Source organism: Pocillopora verrucosa, chromosome 1 (assembly GCF_036669915.1).
Source record: "Pocillopora verrucosa isolate sample1 chromosome 1, ASM3666991v2, whole genome shotgun sequence".
Lineage (NCBI taxonomy): Eukaryota > Metazoa > Cnidaria > Anthozoa > Scleractinia > Pocilloporidae > Pocillopora > Pocillopora verrucosa.
In genome coordinates, this window is record NC_089312.1 from 32,457,145 (window position 1) to 32,471,777 (window position 14,633).

At 38.1% G+C, this 14,633-nt stretch overlaps 3 protein-coding genes across 4 annotated transcripts; 1 reads left to right on the forward strand and 2 right to left on the reverse strand.

Moving 5' to 3' along the window:
• Positions 1 to 98: 98 nt before the first annotated feature.
• Positions 99 to 5,684, reverse strand: LOC131772534 (dihydrofolate reductase-like). Of its 2 annotated transcripts, none has more exons than XM_066172229.1 (6): positions 5,367 to 5,684; positions 4,841 to 4,885; positions 3,647 to 3,752; positions 2,384 to 2,510; positions 1,520 to 1,632; positions 99 to 470 (listed from the first exon to the last, which is right to left on the reverse strand). In XM_066172229.1, exons 2-6 carry the CDS (start codon positions 4,878 to 4,880, stop codon positions 365 to 367), a joined length of 492 nt encoding a protein of 163 aa, XP_066028326.1. In that variant the 5' UTR covers positions 4,881 to 4,885; positions 5,367 to 5,684; the 3' UTR covers positions 99 to 364. The 2 variants fall into 2 exon arrangements, with proteins under 2 accessions (XP_066028326.1, XP_058944442.2); XM_059088459.2 differs by having other exon boundaries at positions 4,841 to 4,890.
• Positions 5,685 to 6,905: 1,221 nt separating this feature from the next.
• Positions 6,906 to 8,569, reverse strand: LOC131772463 (uncharacterized). The gene is made up of 3 exons (XM_059088351.1): positions 8,330 to 8,569; positions 7,872 to 8,012; positions 6,906 to 7,022 (listed from the first exon to the last, which is right to left on the reverse strand). Exons 1-3 carry the CDS (start codon positions 8,567 to 8,569, stop codon positions 6,906 to 6,908), a joined length of 498 nt encoding a protein of 165 aa, XP_058944334.1.
• A 3,475-nt stretch (positions 8,570 to 12,044) lies between these two features.
• On the forward strand, positions 12,045 to 13,895 carry LOC131772462 (uncharacterized). Its single transcript, XM_059088350.2, has 3 exons — positions 12,045 to 12,320; positions 12,852 to 12,986; positions 13,773 to 13,895. Exons 1-3 carry the CDS (start codon positions 12,045 to 12,047, stop codon positions 13,893 to 13,895), a joined length of 534 nt encoding a protein of 177 aa, XP_058944333.2.
• Positions 13,896 to 14,633: the final 738 nt, after the last annotated feature.

Below are 14,633 nucleotides of genomic sequence, written 5' to 3' on the forward strand. Positions count from 1 at the left end.
AGTACCCAGGCTATGCCCCTTCATTACTTTTCGATGCCCTTTAGAACCGGGTAAGCTGCTAAGAACAACCAAGGCTTCTTGGCGAGCTTCCCATAAAATTGAAGGCGGAAGAAAAATATTTTCTTTAATAGCGACAGATTACTGTCTTTGCAAAGCGCCAAAGTGCCTTCGCAGAAGTAAGAAATGTGAGAGGTACCGGAAACGAAATACGTTAAGTCAAACGAAGAAAGAAAACTCCCGGCTGACCGGTTTCCATCGGCTTTGTTTCACATTAGGCAAACATCTCTAGTTATCCCCAAAAGATGGATAACTAATTCCGCGAGCAGCACCCCAGTCCAAGTCAAACAGGCTCTTTATCGAGACATTAGCAAGTTTCGGACACATCTTGAGGGACTTGTTTCTCATAAACACAAAATCTGTATTGGATTTGGTTTTCTTCAATAATGCCTTGAGGCACTCCACTGGGTGTACTGAAAAAGAAAAGAGAATTCGTATAGAATCCTCTCTGTTCATCGACCGAACTCAAAATTGAATATCTTTCATATCTTATTTAACCGACGACTCTTTTGATAATGCTCATTCCAGCATTAAACAGGAAGCTTGCCATTTATGAACATTTCAACTAGCACAGTTCATTATCGAGTTCTCTTACATTCAGTAGTCGAGCAGCGTAGCGCGAAATGCGAATGCCTGCGCCGGGTTCTATTCCTTCTAGATGATGGGCGCTCCTGACAAGACAAATAACCCCCTTTTTCTTTTTGAGCGCTTTTTGAGGAGGGTCATAAAACTAAAATCAAAGCTATCAAAACTGCAAAAGAAAGATTGGTATAAGTTTTGATTATGATTGGTTGAGGAAGTGGCACGATTTTTATGAACCAATCAAATAACGAATTAAAGCAAAACCAAAGCAATTACGGATTACTTTCCACATTCAATTGAAATTGCTCTAATAAACGAACAAATGCACAATTCTTCATCTTATTCTACTCACTCGCGCAAAGCTTTTGATATTAGCGACCTTGTCTTCATGCAGGACACGTGTCACGTATAAACCTAGCCATGGTCCAGGTGAGGAGGTTCTCCATAGGCTCGATTACCCGCCGCTGTTCGGCAATGTGAACTCGCGCTCCTCCTTTCCCCGAATCCTCCTCGGGGAGGAGCGAAGACCAGACACGAGAGAGCGGCGAAAATCGAGCCTAGTTCTCTATAGCTCTACAGTAGAGCAAAACCCGTTCGAAGGTCGGATTTAGACTCCTCCGATGATCCAGATGTTTTTCTTAAATCATATTTTGACCGGCGGATGGTATACTAGCATGGAAATGATCCTCGCAGTTAACCAGCAATTGAAGAAAATGATACTGTCCCTCTGACTCATTTTCTTCTTTTTTTCTTCAGTTCTCTGAAGTTTCACGTAACTCCTAACGTAACTGGACACTTAAAATGTATTTAACTGAAGCAATTTTCAAGTTGCAAGGTGTCTTACTCGGAACGTGTTATGTATTGTACCCATATATTGTACCTTATAAGACTGTATTTGCTTCTGTCAAAGGTCGGGAAAAATGCATCTGACTCAAATTCTTTGTCTATCTCTGTTAAATAAATTCTTTGACAGTAAGAAGACTCAATTGCTTCCTGCGAAAGAAAATAAGAAAAAAAGTTTTGGTTATGTGAAAAACAAAAGAAGCGAAGAAAGAAAAATGCCTTTCCACTTTATCACAGAAGATGCGAAAAATGGTTTGAGAATATCAGTCACACATTCACCAGCAGTTCATCATACGCCTTTAAGGCCCTTTCCATATTTTCACGTTATGATCTTTTACAAAACAGTCGCTCAACAAAATGGAGCCTGTTTGTCACAAATTACGTGCCAGTTGTTTTATACGAGGTCTAACCCACACCACGGTTTTACAAAAGTGGTGGGCTTTGTTAGGGATTCTCTGTAAGAGGGTTGATTTAATCAAATACATATCTTTCCACTGTTAGCTTTCGGCCCTCTTGACAATGTTCACAAAAAATGAATGTTCACATAAAAGGTTTAGCTAAATTGAGGATTGTTTAGTGCGTGGTTTTGTTAAACAACGGCTAAACTTTGTTTAAATAATCAGACCTACCAGTTTACAACCACTGCAATTTTTAGTTGTGTCCAAAGGAATCTGGGACTACATTGATCAAGAAAACTTAGACTGCCCTCTCAATCAATAACATGCAAAACTAAAACCATCTCCACTTGGTCGCCTGCCTTTTCCCACACATTAGGTTGTTTGCTTGTTTCTACGGGAGTTCCTTTCTAGTGATAAGCTGTTGAAATCATTTTGGTTTTGGTTTTAACACACTAAGTTGAAAAGTGCTCTAGTGATCATACCATGATAATTAAGATATTTACCTTGTACACATCACTACCACCAAGTACAAAAATTTCTTCCACTGTGTCCAAAAGAGGAGGGAGAGATAACATTTGAACTGCAGACCAGACACTGTTAAAAACATGGTGTGCTCCAGGAGGAGGCTCCCTGATTCAAAATAAATAGAAACTAAACACTTGATGCACAAACACTGTAACAAACTTATGCAAAGGAGGGAATTAAGCCAATAGCAGCTACTTAGAGGGTAGATTTAACCAATCAAAAAGAGTTGGTCATCTAATTGAAGCCTTACACAAAAGTCTTTGTACACCTTACATATCTGTAATTCTATTCAAATTGGTAGAATTCCAGGAACAAAAATGCAGAAAAATAAACCTGCTAAAGTCTGACCCTTCAAAGAGCAGATTCTAAATTAACCATTTGCACCCTGTTTTATTGAAACCACTAGTGTGGTGAGAATCAACACAGAGGGCAGGCTTTCACGGGTGTCAGTAATTATCATAAAGTTGTATTTCATTCTATTATTGGAGCTTTGCACTTGCATAAACTTCCCTAACCCACCCCTCAACCCCCCCCCAAACCCCCCCCCCCAACCCCCTCCACCTTTTATCTGGCCACCACTTTGGCCTGTTGCTTAAGAGAAGTTCTGTGATATGGTGAAAGCAATGAGAGTTTAAAAATAAGAAAAAGTTATGTCATAGAATGTTTGTGTGGGTTGTAACATCCCTAAGGTTACTTAGCCTCTTTCATTTACTCAGTTTTTAGAGACAAGTGCTAAACTGGGATAAACAAGAAAGAAAACAAATGGATAAAAGTGGTAGGTTTCTAAAGAAATTGTGGTGCTGCCTCAGTGGGCAAAATAATTTGGTTTAATCAGCTGAGTTAATGATGTATTTGGCTGCCATAAAGACTGAAGTTTTGAGCTTTAGCCCATCATATTCACTCTGGTGAAGGGCTAAAACTTGAAATGTCATCTTTAGAAACTCTTTACCATGGCCAATTAACATTAATAACTCAGCTGATAAAACCAGATTATCTAGGAAACAAAATTGGAGGTTCCCTGCCCATGTTTGCTCACTTGCTGCATTGCTTGTCTCCTCTGAGAAATTTCCTGGTATTGGTTGTAATTTGTTTTGTGAGAGGGATATGAGATGAGTTTTGACCTGATTCAGATCCTCTTTATTTCTATAAACTGAGAAGTCAAAACATGCACAAACAAAATAGAAGGAGTTGATTCCTTGATTGTTATGTGTCTTCATATCAAAGGTACACATGGTACTTACTTCAGTGTCTTACTTATAACAATGTTCAGTCTTCCGGGTAAGGGTTGGTTGGTCACATCAAGCGATTCCCAAGTTTTTCTTCCCATTAATATAGCATTCCATTTACCTATTAAACAATCATTAAAAGGCTTGTATTTAACCTCTTCCCCAAAGCCACGTGCCAAAAGATGATTAGAAATTTCAGCAAGCTAGAGGCAGACCAGTAACCTATTTACAGAGTGTGGCTAGAAAAACTGAATTTGCAACATCCAAGATTAAACTAGTAATGAACAGCAGGGTGAAGTTTTTGAATTCAACATAACTCTATTCTTCATTGTGTGGCCCAGGTTAAAATTCTGGCTGATGTCGATCTATTATGTTCTAGAGTGATGAATTCTCTCGTAGGGTATATATGGATAAAAGTGAACTCGAGAAAAAAATCTGACAAAGGGCTCAACACCAGGAAAATTGACTGGCTGTGGGGACAACTTTGTCTGGCTGCTTCCAAAATATCGACCAAAGGAATGACATATATGTTACCACCGAATATTTTCCTTATATTTCTTCTAAAATAAAGATACATTTGAACTTATAAAATGTAGGGGTTAAATGATTAAAAGATTTTACTGATAGAAAACTAATTCATTCATTGACTGGTTCATCAACTCAGGATTCAATCATATTGTGAAACCATAACTTTTAGTAACTGAAGCATATTAGTTTCCCCTCTACTTGAAAATGCAGAATAACTGAAGAACTTCAAAAATTTCTGGGAAAGTACATCTCTGAACCATCGAGGGGAAGGGAAGCAATTCTCCTTGTGCCCTATGTTAAGTATGCCCAGGCACCCAATACTGATGCTCCTATGCTGCAAACCTTAATAAAAATCCTTGCCCTGATAGATTCATATCTTATTCAGGGAGAGTAACAACAGATTTCTAATGGTTCAGAAATTGGGAAGAGCTACAATCAATTTCTCATAAGCAAGTTTATAATACCTTCAAACACTTGGAGCTGTGCTTTAGCAGGGTCCATGTGAAACAGGTCACCAACTTTTGTCTCTAAGAGACCTAGAAACTTTCCTTTACGAAAGCTGATCCTAGGAGCATGAACAGTTACTATTTAATGCCCTACTACCTCTAGATCTTGTGTTCCTTTTTATTGATTGTATTTCATATCCACTTTCAGTGGGCTTAAAAGTGTTCAATAACACACCTTGTTCATTAACCTCTGTGGTAATTTTCTTCAAGAACATCAGGTCTGTCCTTAACAAAGGCAAACAAAAATCTTTTAGTTTTGATACAGTCTGTTCTAATAGCAGTTCCTTGTAATAAAAATAGTAATAATGGATGAACTTGACAGACTTTAAATTTCCTTTTATCTTCCATCTTTGAAAAAAGTTTTCATGTGATAGTGTGGTATATCAGAAATAAAGCACATGTCATGCCGATTAGTATGAATAATGATAACCCCTATGGAGAGTGCCATCTTCACTAACGATTTAGACGAGAGTGATTTAAGACCACAATCGTTGACAAAATTGAAAAAGGTTTGATAATTTTTCCCACACCCAGCAAGAAAATTGACAAAACTCTCTAGAGTTTTCTTCTATTATTTACCCAACATTTAATGAATAAATGTTAAGAAGCAAGTGAGCTAAAGGCAAAACCATCCATAAAGTTCGTTTCCTTGAAGCAAACAATCAATAGAGTTGAATACATTCAAGCTAAAGCAGGTTTACCTCAGTGAGGGCCAGGGCAATCTCCCGTTTTTCCCAATCCCCATATTTGAGCTTACGGCAGCAACACAGCTCACACAGCGAACATGATTGCCAGAAAAACTTGTTATCATAACTAACAGTCGTTTGGTAAACGTAAAATCGTGCGAAATATGTATTAGTCGAAAGAAGGTGCGATTCTGAGCTGATCTATTATTTCGAAGGTGCTAAGTATCAAACTTTGTACAATAGCCAGAAAGTACTTATGTCTTTCGATCCCTTTGGGAGTGTTAAATTATTTGAGGAAATGTAAAATAACATGTAAGCGCCATTTTTGAACCTTCACACGCTTACCGCTGGTATCTACACTGCAGACTAAATCGCGCGTCAACATCGCGCAATTTAAAGAGTTTAATTTTCGGGGTAACCACAGAAGTAAACTAAATCTCGGTTTCAGTGTGGTTTATACTAAAACAACTATTCACCTCCACTTCAGTGAGTAAGTGTTAATTACCGTATTTCCTCCAATAAGCGCCCAAGCTCGAATAAGCGCCCCCCCCCCTTCGTCCCTCACTTTCTCAAATTAGTAGGGATACGAAAAAAACCTGTTTCCATTGCTAAATTATTTATAACTTTCTAACCTTCAACTTCGGCGGAACCACTTTAGGAGGATAGTTTATTTCCTGCTTACAGTTAATTCCACGTGCTTACAGAGTTCCTTTATGTACGTTTATGTACGTTGTCCTATTTCTGCGCTCTTGGTAAATGCCGTTAACTTCTCAGGCACAACTAACTAAAGTTATTGGGATGCGTTTTAAGAAAGCAGTTGATGAGGAATGAGAGCTCAATCGAAATGGACCCAACAGGCTAAAAGCTGTCAGCGTTATACACATACTTCACTTTTGTAAGTTTCAGTTGCATTGACGTTATACTTCTTAGCTTATTCCTAGTCGTCTTTTTGAGCGAATAAATCCTTTCCCCTCGCTTAGACAAATTTAAGATATTTAAAATATTGAATTTACTTCTACGCGGATAATTGTTTTAGTTTTTGTCTTTCTATTTAAGTTTTAGCCAAATTGAAGTTACATTTCATTAAAAGAAAAAAATTTATAAGAACCTCTTTGATTAAGGACCTTCTTTCAAATAAGCACTCCCACCCCCACCCCCACCCCCGGTTCCTTTTAGCTGAAATTTCACTTAAGCGCCCGGATTTGAGGAAATGCGGTATAGCATCACCCCTAACGAGGAATAGAAGTACCCGTCGAAATATTGGCCTATTTAGAGTGCTTCCTGTCGTCGTGCCAGTATTGCAATTAATTCGTTTGTCTATATGTAAGGATTAATTATAGTTAAGGTTGGAAAGAAGCGTGCACTTGTTGGCTTTTTTTTTTAAGAAAAGGGAGAGTATAAGTAAAATAAATAACACAAAATTCCGTATATGCGTTTTATTCATCACCACTAAACTACACACTTTGATAATATAAAAGAAAATTGAGCCTGATTGAAAATCGATATCTTTCTACTAGTTGTCATGGTAACAATGCAACATATTTACTCCAGGAGTTACTCCTTTCCCTCTGCTAATTCGAAGCACTTCTTAATACGAATGAAGCAGCACAATTCACCAGCACAAGAAGGAGAAGCTTTTCTGCATATGTGAAGCAAAAGTAAGCAGCCTTTCTGCAGGGGAAACAAACGCAAATATGATTAGTTAATACAGACAAATCATAGTATTCAAAGGGAAAAGAGTTCATGATCATAACTAAGTATTAATTGGACAGTGCTTAAATAGCAGGTCAGGTCTGAAATATTTTACTATCGATGCCACATTTGTTTTCCTAGCTCTGGTAAGATCATTGGAAAAATCTTTAATAGAAAGTACGTTGCAACTGCTAACGTGAATAAAGGAAAGCGAGGGCAGATAAAAACAAAATGAAGCAGGAAAAGTTATTGCAATGTAACTGGCGAAGAAAAAGGGGAAAAGGAAAACCCTCCCTATGTATGTATATGTATATACATATTTCTGCAATGGTAAATTGGTGTGCCGTTGGAATCATCATCCTTTAAAGTAAACTGCTTCTGTGTGTATGATGTTTTACTTAAGATTTTTTAAAGGTAAATCGCAGATGTGTGTTTTGCGTCAAAAATTTAAAATTTGCAGAATTGCAAGCCAAGCTCACGCCTTGAATGACAGTTACTAAAAATGCATCACAAAAAAGTTGCGTGGCCCAGTTGGAAGGTTTCAAAGAGTTTAATTGCTTTCACCCTTTTACTCCTAAGATCTGATTGTTAATTGTCCCTTCTAGCTGCTACACATTTCCTTGTAAATTAGTATTGAGAATTTGGTGTTGGATCAAGATAAGAACTTTTCCTTGATGAGTTTGAATATTTTTATCACCTAATTTCTAGATAATGTATGGATATCATGAGTAGAAGTTACATATTAATCAGACCTGGGTGTTGCACAAATTAAAGAAATAAAAGAGAAAATCATAGCTGTGACGTTGGTATAATACTGAGCTGCTTTACCTCTAGTGGGGAAAGCTCTGGCAGCGGAGTGGGATGGTTTTCTTTTATACACTTAAAAAAGTTGTCGATGCATCCGAGCTTTTTACATTCGTCATGACCCGCAACCTTCCAGCAGACTTGTGCCTTACCCACGCATGCTATCTGTAATTAGCAACAACAAAATGATCTTTAGACGAGTATTTGACGACCATTTTCCAAAGGAAGGCGATTGTGTTTTGTCGATTACTCAGGGTGAAGATGAGAAAATAATTCTTCAAAGCCAATAAATGTATTGCTCAAGCCATGATGATTTAAGAAAAAAGAGGTTATATAAATAAAATACCCAATCTAATTGCCAACTTGGCAGAATTAAAAATTGTGATATGCACACAAGCACAATAACTGACTTTTCACGAAATTTTGGTAATCTGAGAACAAATACAAAAAAGTAAGCCGTAAGGGGTATTGCTTCAACTTACAATAAATGGTGGGAGTCCCTCTGGTTTGACGGGTTTGGCAGGTGCTGTAGCGTTGGGGGCATTGATATCATTAAACGCCAAAGTGTCTTCTGGTAATCCAAAGTCTCTCACAACCTGTGCCATTCTTTCATCATGTCGCTCATCTAGGAATTTGAACACAGCCTTGTGAAAGGGCATCTCAAAGGCCGACACATATGCGACAAAGGCGCCGAGAAGCAAGAGAGTTGCAAAAATCTTCATTTTGGCTCCAAGATGTGTGCACTTGACACTGTATCATTGGTAAAACGAACGTGCCTTATATAGAATCCCACACACCTCACGAACTTTGAAGGTTTTCAGAAACAAAAGCTAATGCCATATTAATCATCGGCTTACACAGCTTTGTTTATCCTGTGATAACCTCGTTAAGCACACTTTTAACTTCATTAGGTGTGTTTCGATGGAAAAGATCCCGCTGAACAATGGCACTTCTTTAGATGTTTGAAGGCCGGGAAAAGTCAGTATCACTCTTATCAATAAAGATCATTTTTTTTAACTTAAAAGGCCCTTAATGACACCCACTGTTATGAAAATGCATTTTGAAAGTTGAAAAATGGCCTCCTTTCCTTTCCTGCAAAGTTCAGTTGGCTTTAATAAAAGAAAACGTCAAAACTTCTTTGACGACGACGGTGAGAAAATCTTGGTGAAGTTGAGTGTGTTTGTTTCAGTCACAGCTGAAATGCAGGAGTTTCTGTAAAAGCTGGTCTAGGGCAGTCTATTGTCGACGGTAGGACCCCTTACCGCCGTCTACTTAGCCTGCAAGTAGGCAGTCTCGTGTTTGGGTTTCGCCCAACGGCCCCTATTCGGAGTACAGCTGCCTATCACACCAACCACAGCCGCTTATAATAAGAAAAAAAGATATTAAAACCCCTGAAAGACATCTTGACGAACTAAAGCAGATTTTTAAATGCATCCTGAGAGGCACTTAGTTATCTTTAGGAAGCTCAAAATGAAACGTAGATCGAGACGACCACAGTTTTTTGATTCGTTCTTTAAAACTTGGTATCAGAAAATACCGACTTCAGTAGCCCTCAACAATTTGCGAGTATTTCTTTTACATACAAGATTTTCATAAAAACTCATAATCTTTACAGCGGCGGGTGTCCAACTTATAGCAAAAAACACAAAATACAAAAAAAAGAAGCTGAGAGATATGTCAAAACAAGTATATTTTAGATACTTCAAATTGAGTGGTAATACGCAATCTTTTGGTTGCAGATATTAGGTTTCGGACAAGTAGCACCAAAAGAAAACCCCGCAGGTCCGAGGGCGCATCGGACCTCCAGATCCTCCACTTCTTATAGAAACATTCCTTAACTTCAGCTTTATGTGCCTTTAACTCGGTCAGAGTACCTTCATTACCTGACGATGCCGTAGATCGGCGAAAGCTTGGAGTAAAAAAGAATAGAAGAGCTCAAAGCCTCGATGAAATCGTCCATTTTATTAACATACTACCGAAGAACAACTTCAAACGTTTGTTCATCTTTCTGCAGCGTCTTTTTGGAAAGTATAAATTATAGGTTCAGAGCTGCCTGAAACTAGTGATAAATTATGGTGGCTTTGAACTTACACCACAACTTTTTTTTAAACTTTGCTGAAAGATAAATCTTGACATCTCAATTATATCTTACCGCAGTTTTGGAGCTCTCAGGTGAAGCTCGGCAATTTAGAAACGTGTAAGACTTTTTTCGTTGCTGATTATGTCTTAATTACCACCTGTGGTACAACAAAAGAGTACAATGAAACACGTGGAAACCATGGCAAGGAAATCTTGGTAAAGATAGTTGCTTATATTATTGTTGTGTTTAACAACAGCAAACTGCTCCTAACGAGGCGGCTGAGTTTTCGAAATGTTCCTCCGATGACATCTTTTCACCTCTGTAATCTGTGGTGTTGTGTAAAGAGAAAAGCTACTCAGTAAAATTGCTTGGAAAATTTTAGCAAATCAGGTTTCAATTTTGTTTGGAATTTTGATATTTTTCTCAATCAAAATCATGCGTTAGGTAGGTAAAAATTTTTACTACTCGTATCTTCCTTAAAATAATTTTCTCTATTGTCCAGAAATGATGTTACGTAAACACGAAACTAAGAAAATGAAATTTGACCAGCGTGAAACAAAGAAAAGAATTGAGATCTACTCAGACTAATACAAACTTCATTAATTGTTTTGTTAGTCAACTGCAAATTGTAAGCCAACATGAAACAAAAGAGCATATTAGTGAACAGCAAAGGATACCGAGATTAATTAAAGATCTCCTGATAATCCGGCCGGGCATCAGGCAGCTTTGTACGTTTCCGTCTTAAAGTAGGATTTAATATACCCATACATCTGCCAAACTGACCTTATATCAAGCGTTTTATTTCTATCTTAGGGAAACAATTATAGTGTACTGTAACAGCTATAGTGTACTGTAACAGTTCTAGTGTACTGTATATTTAATCATAGATGGCAACAACTTGGTATGTCCCTAGACGCCTTTACTACAAATATCCCACACCCTCTGTTCAGACAAAATTCCAACCTTTTGATAGCGTAGTACTGATAGAGGGAAACATTTTGTAGACAGATTCTACTACGTAGTATATCTAATTGAGAAAAAAAATATTAGGAGACAAGATCAGAAATTGTTCCACAGATACTGACGAAAAAAGCTCCTAATTTGAAAAAGTTCAAACGGAATCAAAGAAAGTTACACATATTTCTAAGCGGGGAAAAGTTTCATCACTCATGGCGAAGTCTCTTTCGAATGATACAGATGGGTTACTTGACCTTCAACAGACCTGTTATTTTCTCCCCGGTCGATGTATGGAATTATCTACCCCTGTTGTGTAGTTATTGACCTCGTTAACTACAAATCGAGTCTAATCTTGGGATGCTTACCATTTAACTCAGTAGAAAACGGGAATTCTGGTCAGAAGCAAAAAGAACAGCAATTTTCCGGAACGTCCAACTGAAAATTGTGGATCACTAGTTTATTATCACTTTGGGTTGGGTTAAATGTACTGTTTTGATTATAGCTTATATTGTGGAATGAAATGTAAAACATTGTTAAGCCTGTTCCAAAATTCTTCCTTTATTCCGTTTAAAAGCCCTTTCCTTTACAAGTCCACTTCCAGGATATAAACCTTTCTTAACCCCTTCCCTGCTCCCCCCCCCCCCCCCACGATATAATTGTGTGAGAACAGGTCTTTAAATTAAGATTTTACGACACGTACGGTAACTAACTGACTGACATATCTATGGCCTAGAGGAAGTCTTAGAATTTCTTCCATTTAATCTTTACTTGCATACTCCTGCTTTAAAAATAGTTACTTCACCTAAGCCTTGCTAAGAGAAACGTTTTAATTTTCAAGAACCGAGAGTGAGCAAGAGAAAAGTAAATGAAACAATCAGTTCCTCAGAAAGGCTGATGACACAAAAGAGGGGAACAAAAGAAAGAATTAGATGTTGAAATTATATTACTTATTACAAAAGGTTTGATTCCTCTTTTGTTTCCGTCCAAACAAAAAGAGATAAGGGTAAAGTCCCTCAAAGCTGTTTCAACAGTAAAATCAAATGCATTTGTCCCACGAAGCGTGTGCAGTGCGGTCTCATGGTTTTCTGTGCTGTATATAAACAAACACGCGTTGGTCTGTGCACATCGTGTTTTCCAGAGCACACAGGAGACGAATAGACATGAAGGCAATAGTTGCTTTTCTGTTTCTCTCGGCACTGGCCTTGTATGCTCAGGCGGAGATGGAGTACCATCCACATGCAATTCTAAATTATCTTGAGAGGGAAGATCATGAGATGGTCAGAAAAGTTCGCGGCATCTTGAAACTGCAAGATCCTGGACCCAGCTTTAAACCATCCTTCGAACCATCTTTCAAGCCATCTTTCAAGCCATCTTTCAAGCCATCTTTCAAGCCATCTTTCGAGCCATCTTTCAAGCCACTGGTCCCACTGCCATTAGTAAGTAGCTGCGTATTTAACAAAATTGATATCTACTTTTTGCTGGCTTTTCTCTTGCCTGTTGACCAGTGCGTACGCTAAAAATAACAAATGTTACAGGTGAATTTTTTGCGATGAAAATTATCTTGTTTCTGACAGATTCTTACAGAAGCCAACATGAATAAACTCAAAGTCTTAAGACAGATTTCGTTTGCGGCGCCTTGTTCCATATCATGCTTGAGTAACTCATCATATCATCATGGAAATTTTTACATAAACAGGAACTCATCTCCATTTCGTGCACATTTCCAACTAAATTTAAAGAGTAAATGCCTTGTCTCCAAGGGTTTTATTTTTATTTTTTTTTTAGAAAAATAGGACCAAACAGTGGAGTTTAAAATTGAACGAAGTTTTTTTTAGGCCCTAGTTCAGATTTTTCAAGACTATCCATTCATGCCCACAGGGTAACCCAAACTCTGAACGTAAATTTATGAGAAAAATGCTAATATTTCAACACAAACTGCTTTACCTTTGTTTTTCTCTTTTCAATAGAAAAAGTGTTTGGCTCAAGCACTGATCTGTCACCATAAAGCTAAAGAAGATGCTTGTGAACATCTGAAGTGTATCAAGCTGACTGGATGTTGTCTAAAAGAAACAGGGATTAAATTTAATCCACCTCCTATTGTGGTGGGTACTTAATATCGCTTACTTACCTCCCTTCCTCCCTCCCCTCCCTATCTACCTACCCTATTTACCCTACTTACCTCCCTCCCTCCCCTCCCTATCTACCTGCCCTATTTACCCTACTTACTAAGCGACCTTCTCCACCTTCCCTTACTGTGAACGAAATTCTTGCTGAGCTGACGAACCTCTCTGAGTTTTAGTTCAAGCTGCCGAACTTCAACAACAAAAGAACGTAATATTTTGATGTCTTAATTGTTGGGCTATACAGAGGGGAGTTGTAAAATAGACGGTTCGTAGATGGACATTTCAACTGATTCCAAATACAAAGAACGCCAATTGACATTTGATCTGCACGTGGAGTTTTGATTTAGCTGAAGGAAATGATTTTTGCGATGATTCAGTTTATTTTGCGGGACTTAAATTTTCTTTAATGTGATAACTTACTTTCGTATCGAGGGATATTCACAAAAATCAAACTCGCAAAATTTTATGCTATACGATACCTTCTTACCTACCAACCTACCTACTCCTCGCTCTTCATTATTTATTTGTCTAGAAAAAAAGACATTTTTCTTCAGATATGGCAAAGATGGAGTGCACAAATAATGTCCAGCTAGCAATACTTCTTTGTATATAAACCATGACATCCTACGTCTTTATTACCATCATTCTTCACGTAACGACTTCTGTTTTCATTGTAAAAAAGTTCACAATGTAGTTCATCAACCACTGAGAGGAAAAGTAAGCTAATTTAATAGTTTTCTTTGGGTTTTCTTTTCATCTCTGCAGAAGAGATGCCTGCCAGTTATCCCGTGTTGCATGCTGGGAAGCGAGACCTGCGAAGAGAAGCTGTGTTGTTTCGTGCGATTTGGAGAATGTCTGAAAAAACTTGGTGACAAAATTGACGCATAACTCATTTTATCCAAGGGATGGGAAAAAAGGAATTAATCGTTAGACCGAAAAACTACCAGTAGCTTTAAAACGATATCAAGTTGTCATGTGTATACCTTTGTAACATTAAAGAGCCTGATTGTAATAATTCTCTGGTCTGTTCTACTTGTTCTTGTACCCGTGTTCAAAGCGCTATGACAACCTGCTCTGCTCTTTCCAATATGCAGGACAATCCAGAACAACTTTAAAGGGGTAAGGGGACGATGATCACTTTCATAATTTTTAATTTCAGTCAGCAATTTCCTGTCACTTTCCATCAAATGATTTGTTGTTACGCTGTCGCTTAGACATCTCCGCAGCAGAGACTGAACTCCGTCGATATTTTTTTCATCGCACGAGACCTAGACGCGAACATAGCGCGAGCTTTACTATGTCAACACTTGTCAACAAGCAAAACAAACATGGCGGCTCGATACGAGCGCGCGATTGTTATCTAAAAGGTGTATTAAGGCAGTATAATCAAAAGAGTAAAGTTTTTATGGTTACTTCCTCGCATGGAGGCCACAGTTTGTGTCGTGGTCTGATCTTATTGTTGACGACCTCTGATAGATATCCGCTTTGTTTCCAGGTTAACATGTTTTCAAACAACTTCCTCGTCACACGGTCTGTCGGATCTTTGTTCAAGCGCCCATCCCGTTTGATTTCGTTAGGTCACCTTGCAAATTGTGTACACGAATTTGGTTATTGTAACACAGTGCG

Excerpts from the sequence above, each read along its gene's own strand:
- LOC131772462 (XM_059088350.2), top strand. The coding sequence starts at position 12,045 with ATGAAGGCAATAGTTGCTTTTCTGTTTCTCTCGGCACTGGCCTTGTAT. Across the intron at positions 12,321-12,851 it reads CACTGGTCCCACTGCCATTA|AAAAAGTGTTTGGCTCAAGC; the intron begins GTAAGTAGCTGC and ends TCTTTTCAATAG. Across the intron at positions 12,987-13,772 it reads TTAATCCACCTCCTATTGTG|AAGAGATGCCTGCCAGTTAT; the intron begins GTGGGTACTTAA and ends TCATCTCTGCAG.
- LOC131772463 (XM_059088351.1), bottom strand. The coding sequence starts at position 8,569 with ATGAAGATTTTTGCAACTCTCTTGCTTCTCGGCGCCTTTGTCGCATAT. Across the intron at positions 8,013-8,329 it reads AGGGACTCCCACCATTTATT|ATAGCATGCGTGGGTAAGGC; the intron begins GTAAGTTGAAGC and ends TGCTAATTACAG. Across the intron at positions 7,023-7,871 it reads CAGAGCTTTCCCCACTAGAG|AAAGGCTGCTTACTTTTGCT; the intron begins GTAAAGCAGCTC and ends TTTCCCCTGCAG.
- LOC131772534 (XM_059088459.2), bottom strand. The coding sequence starts at position 5,476 with ATGATAACAAGTTTTTCTGGCAATCATGTTCGCTGTGTGAGCTGTGTT. Across the intron at positions 2,511-3,646 it reads GTTATAAGTAAGACACTGAA|GGAGCCTCCTCCTGGAGCAC; the intron begins GTAAGTACCATG and ends ATTTTGAATCAG. Across the intron at positions 471-1,519 it reads AGCAAATACAGTCTTATAAG|TACACCCAGTGGAGTGCCTC; the intron begins GTACAATATATG and ends TTTCTTTTTCAG.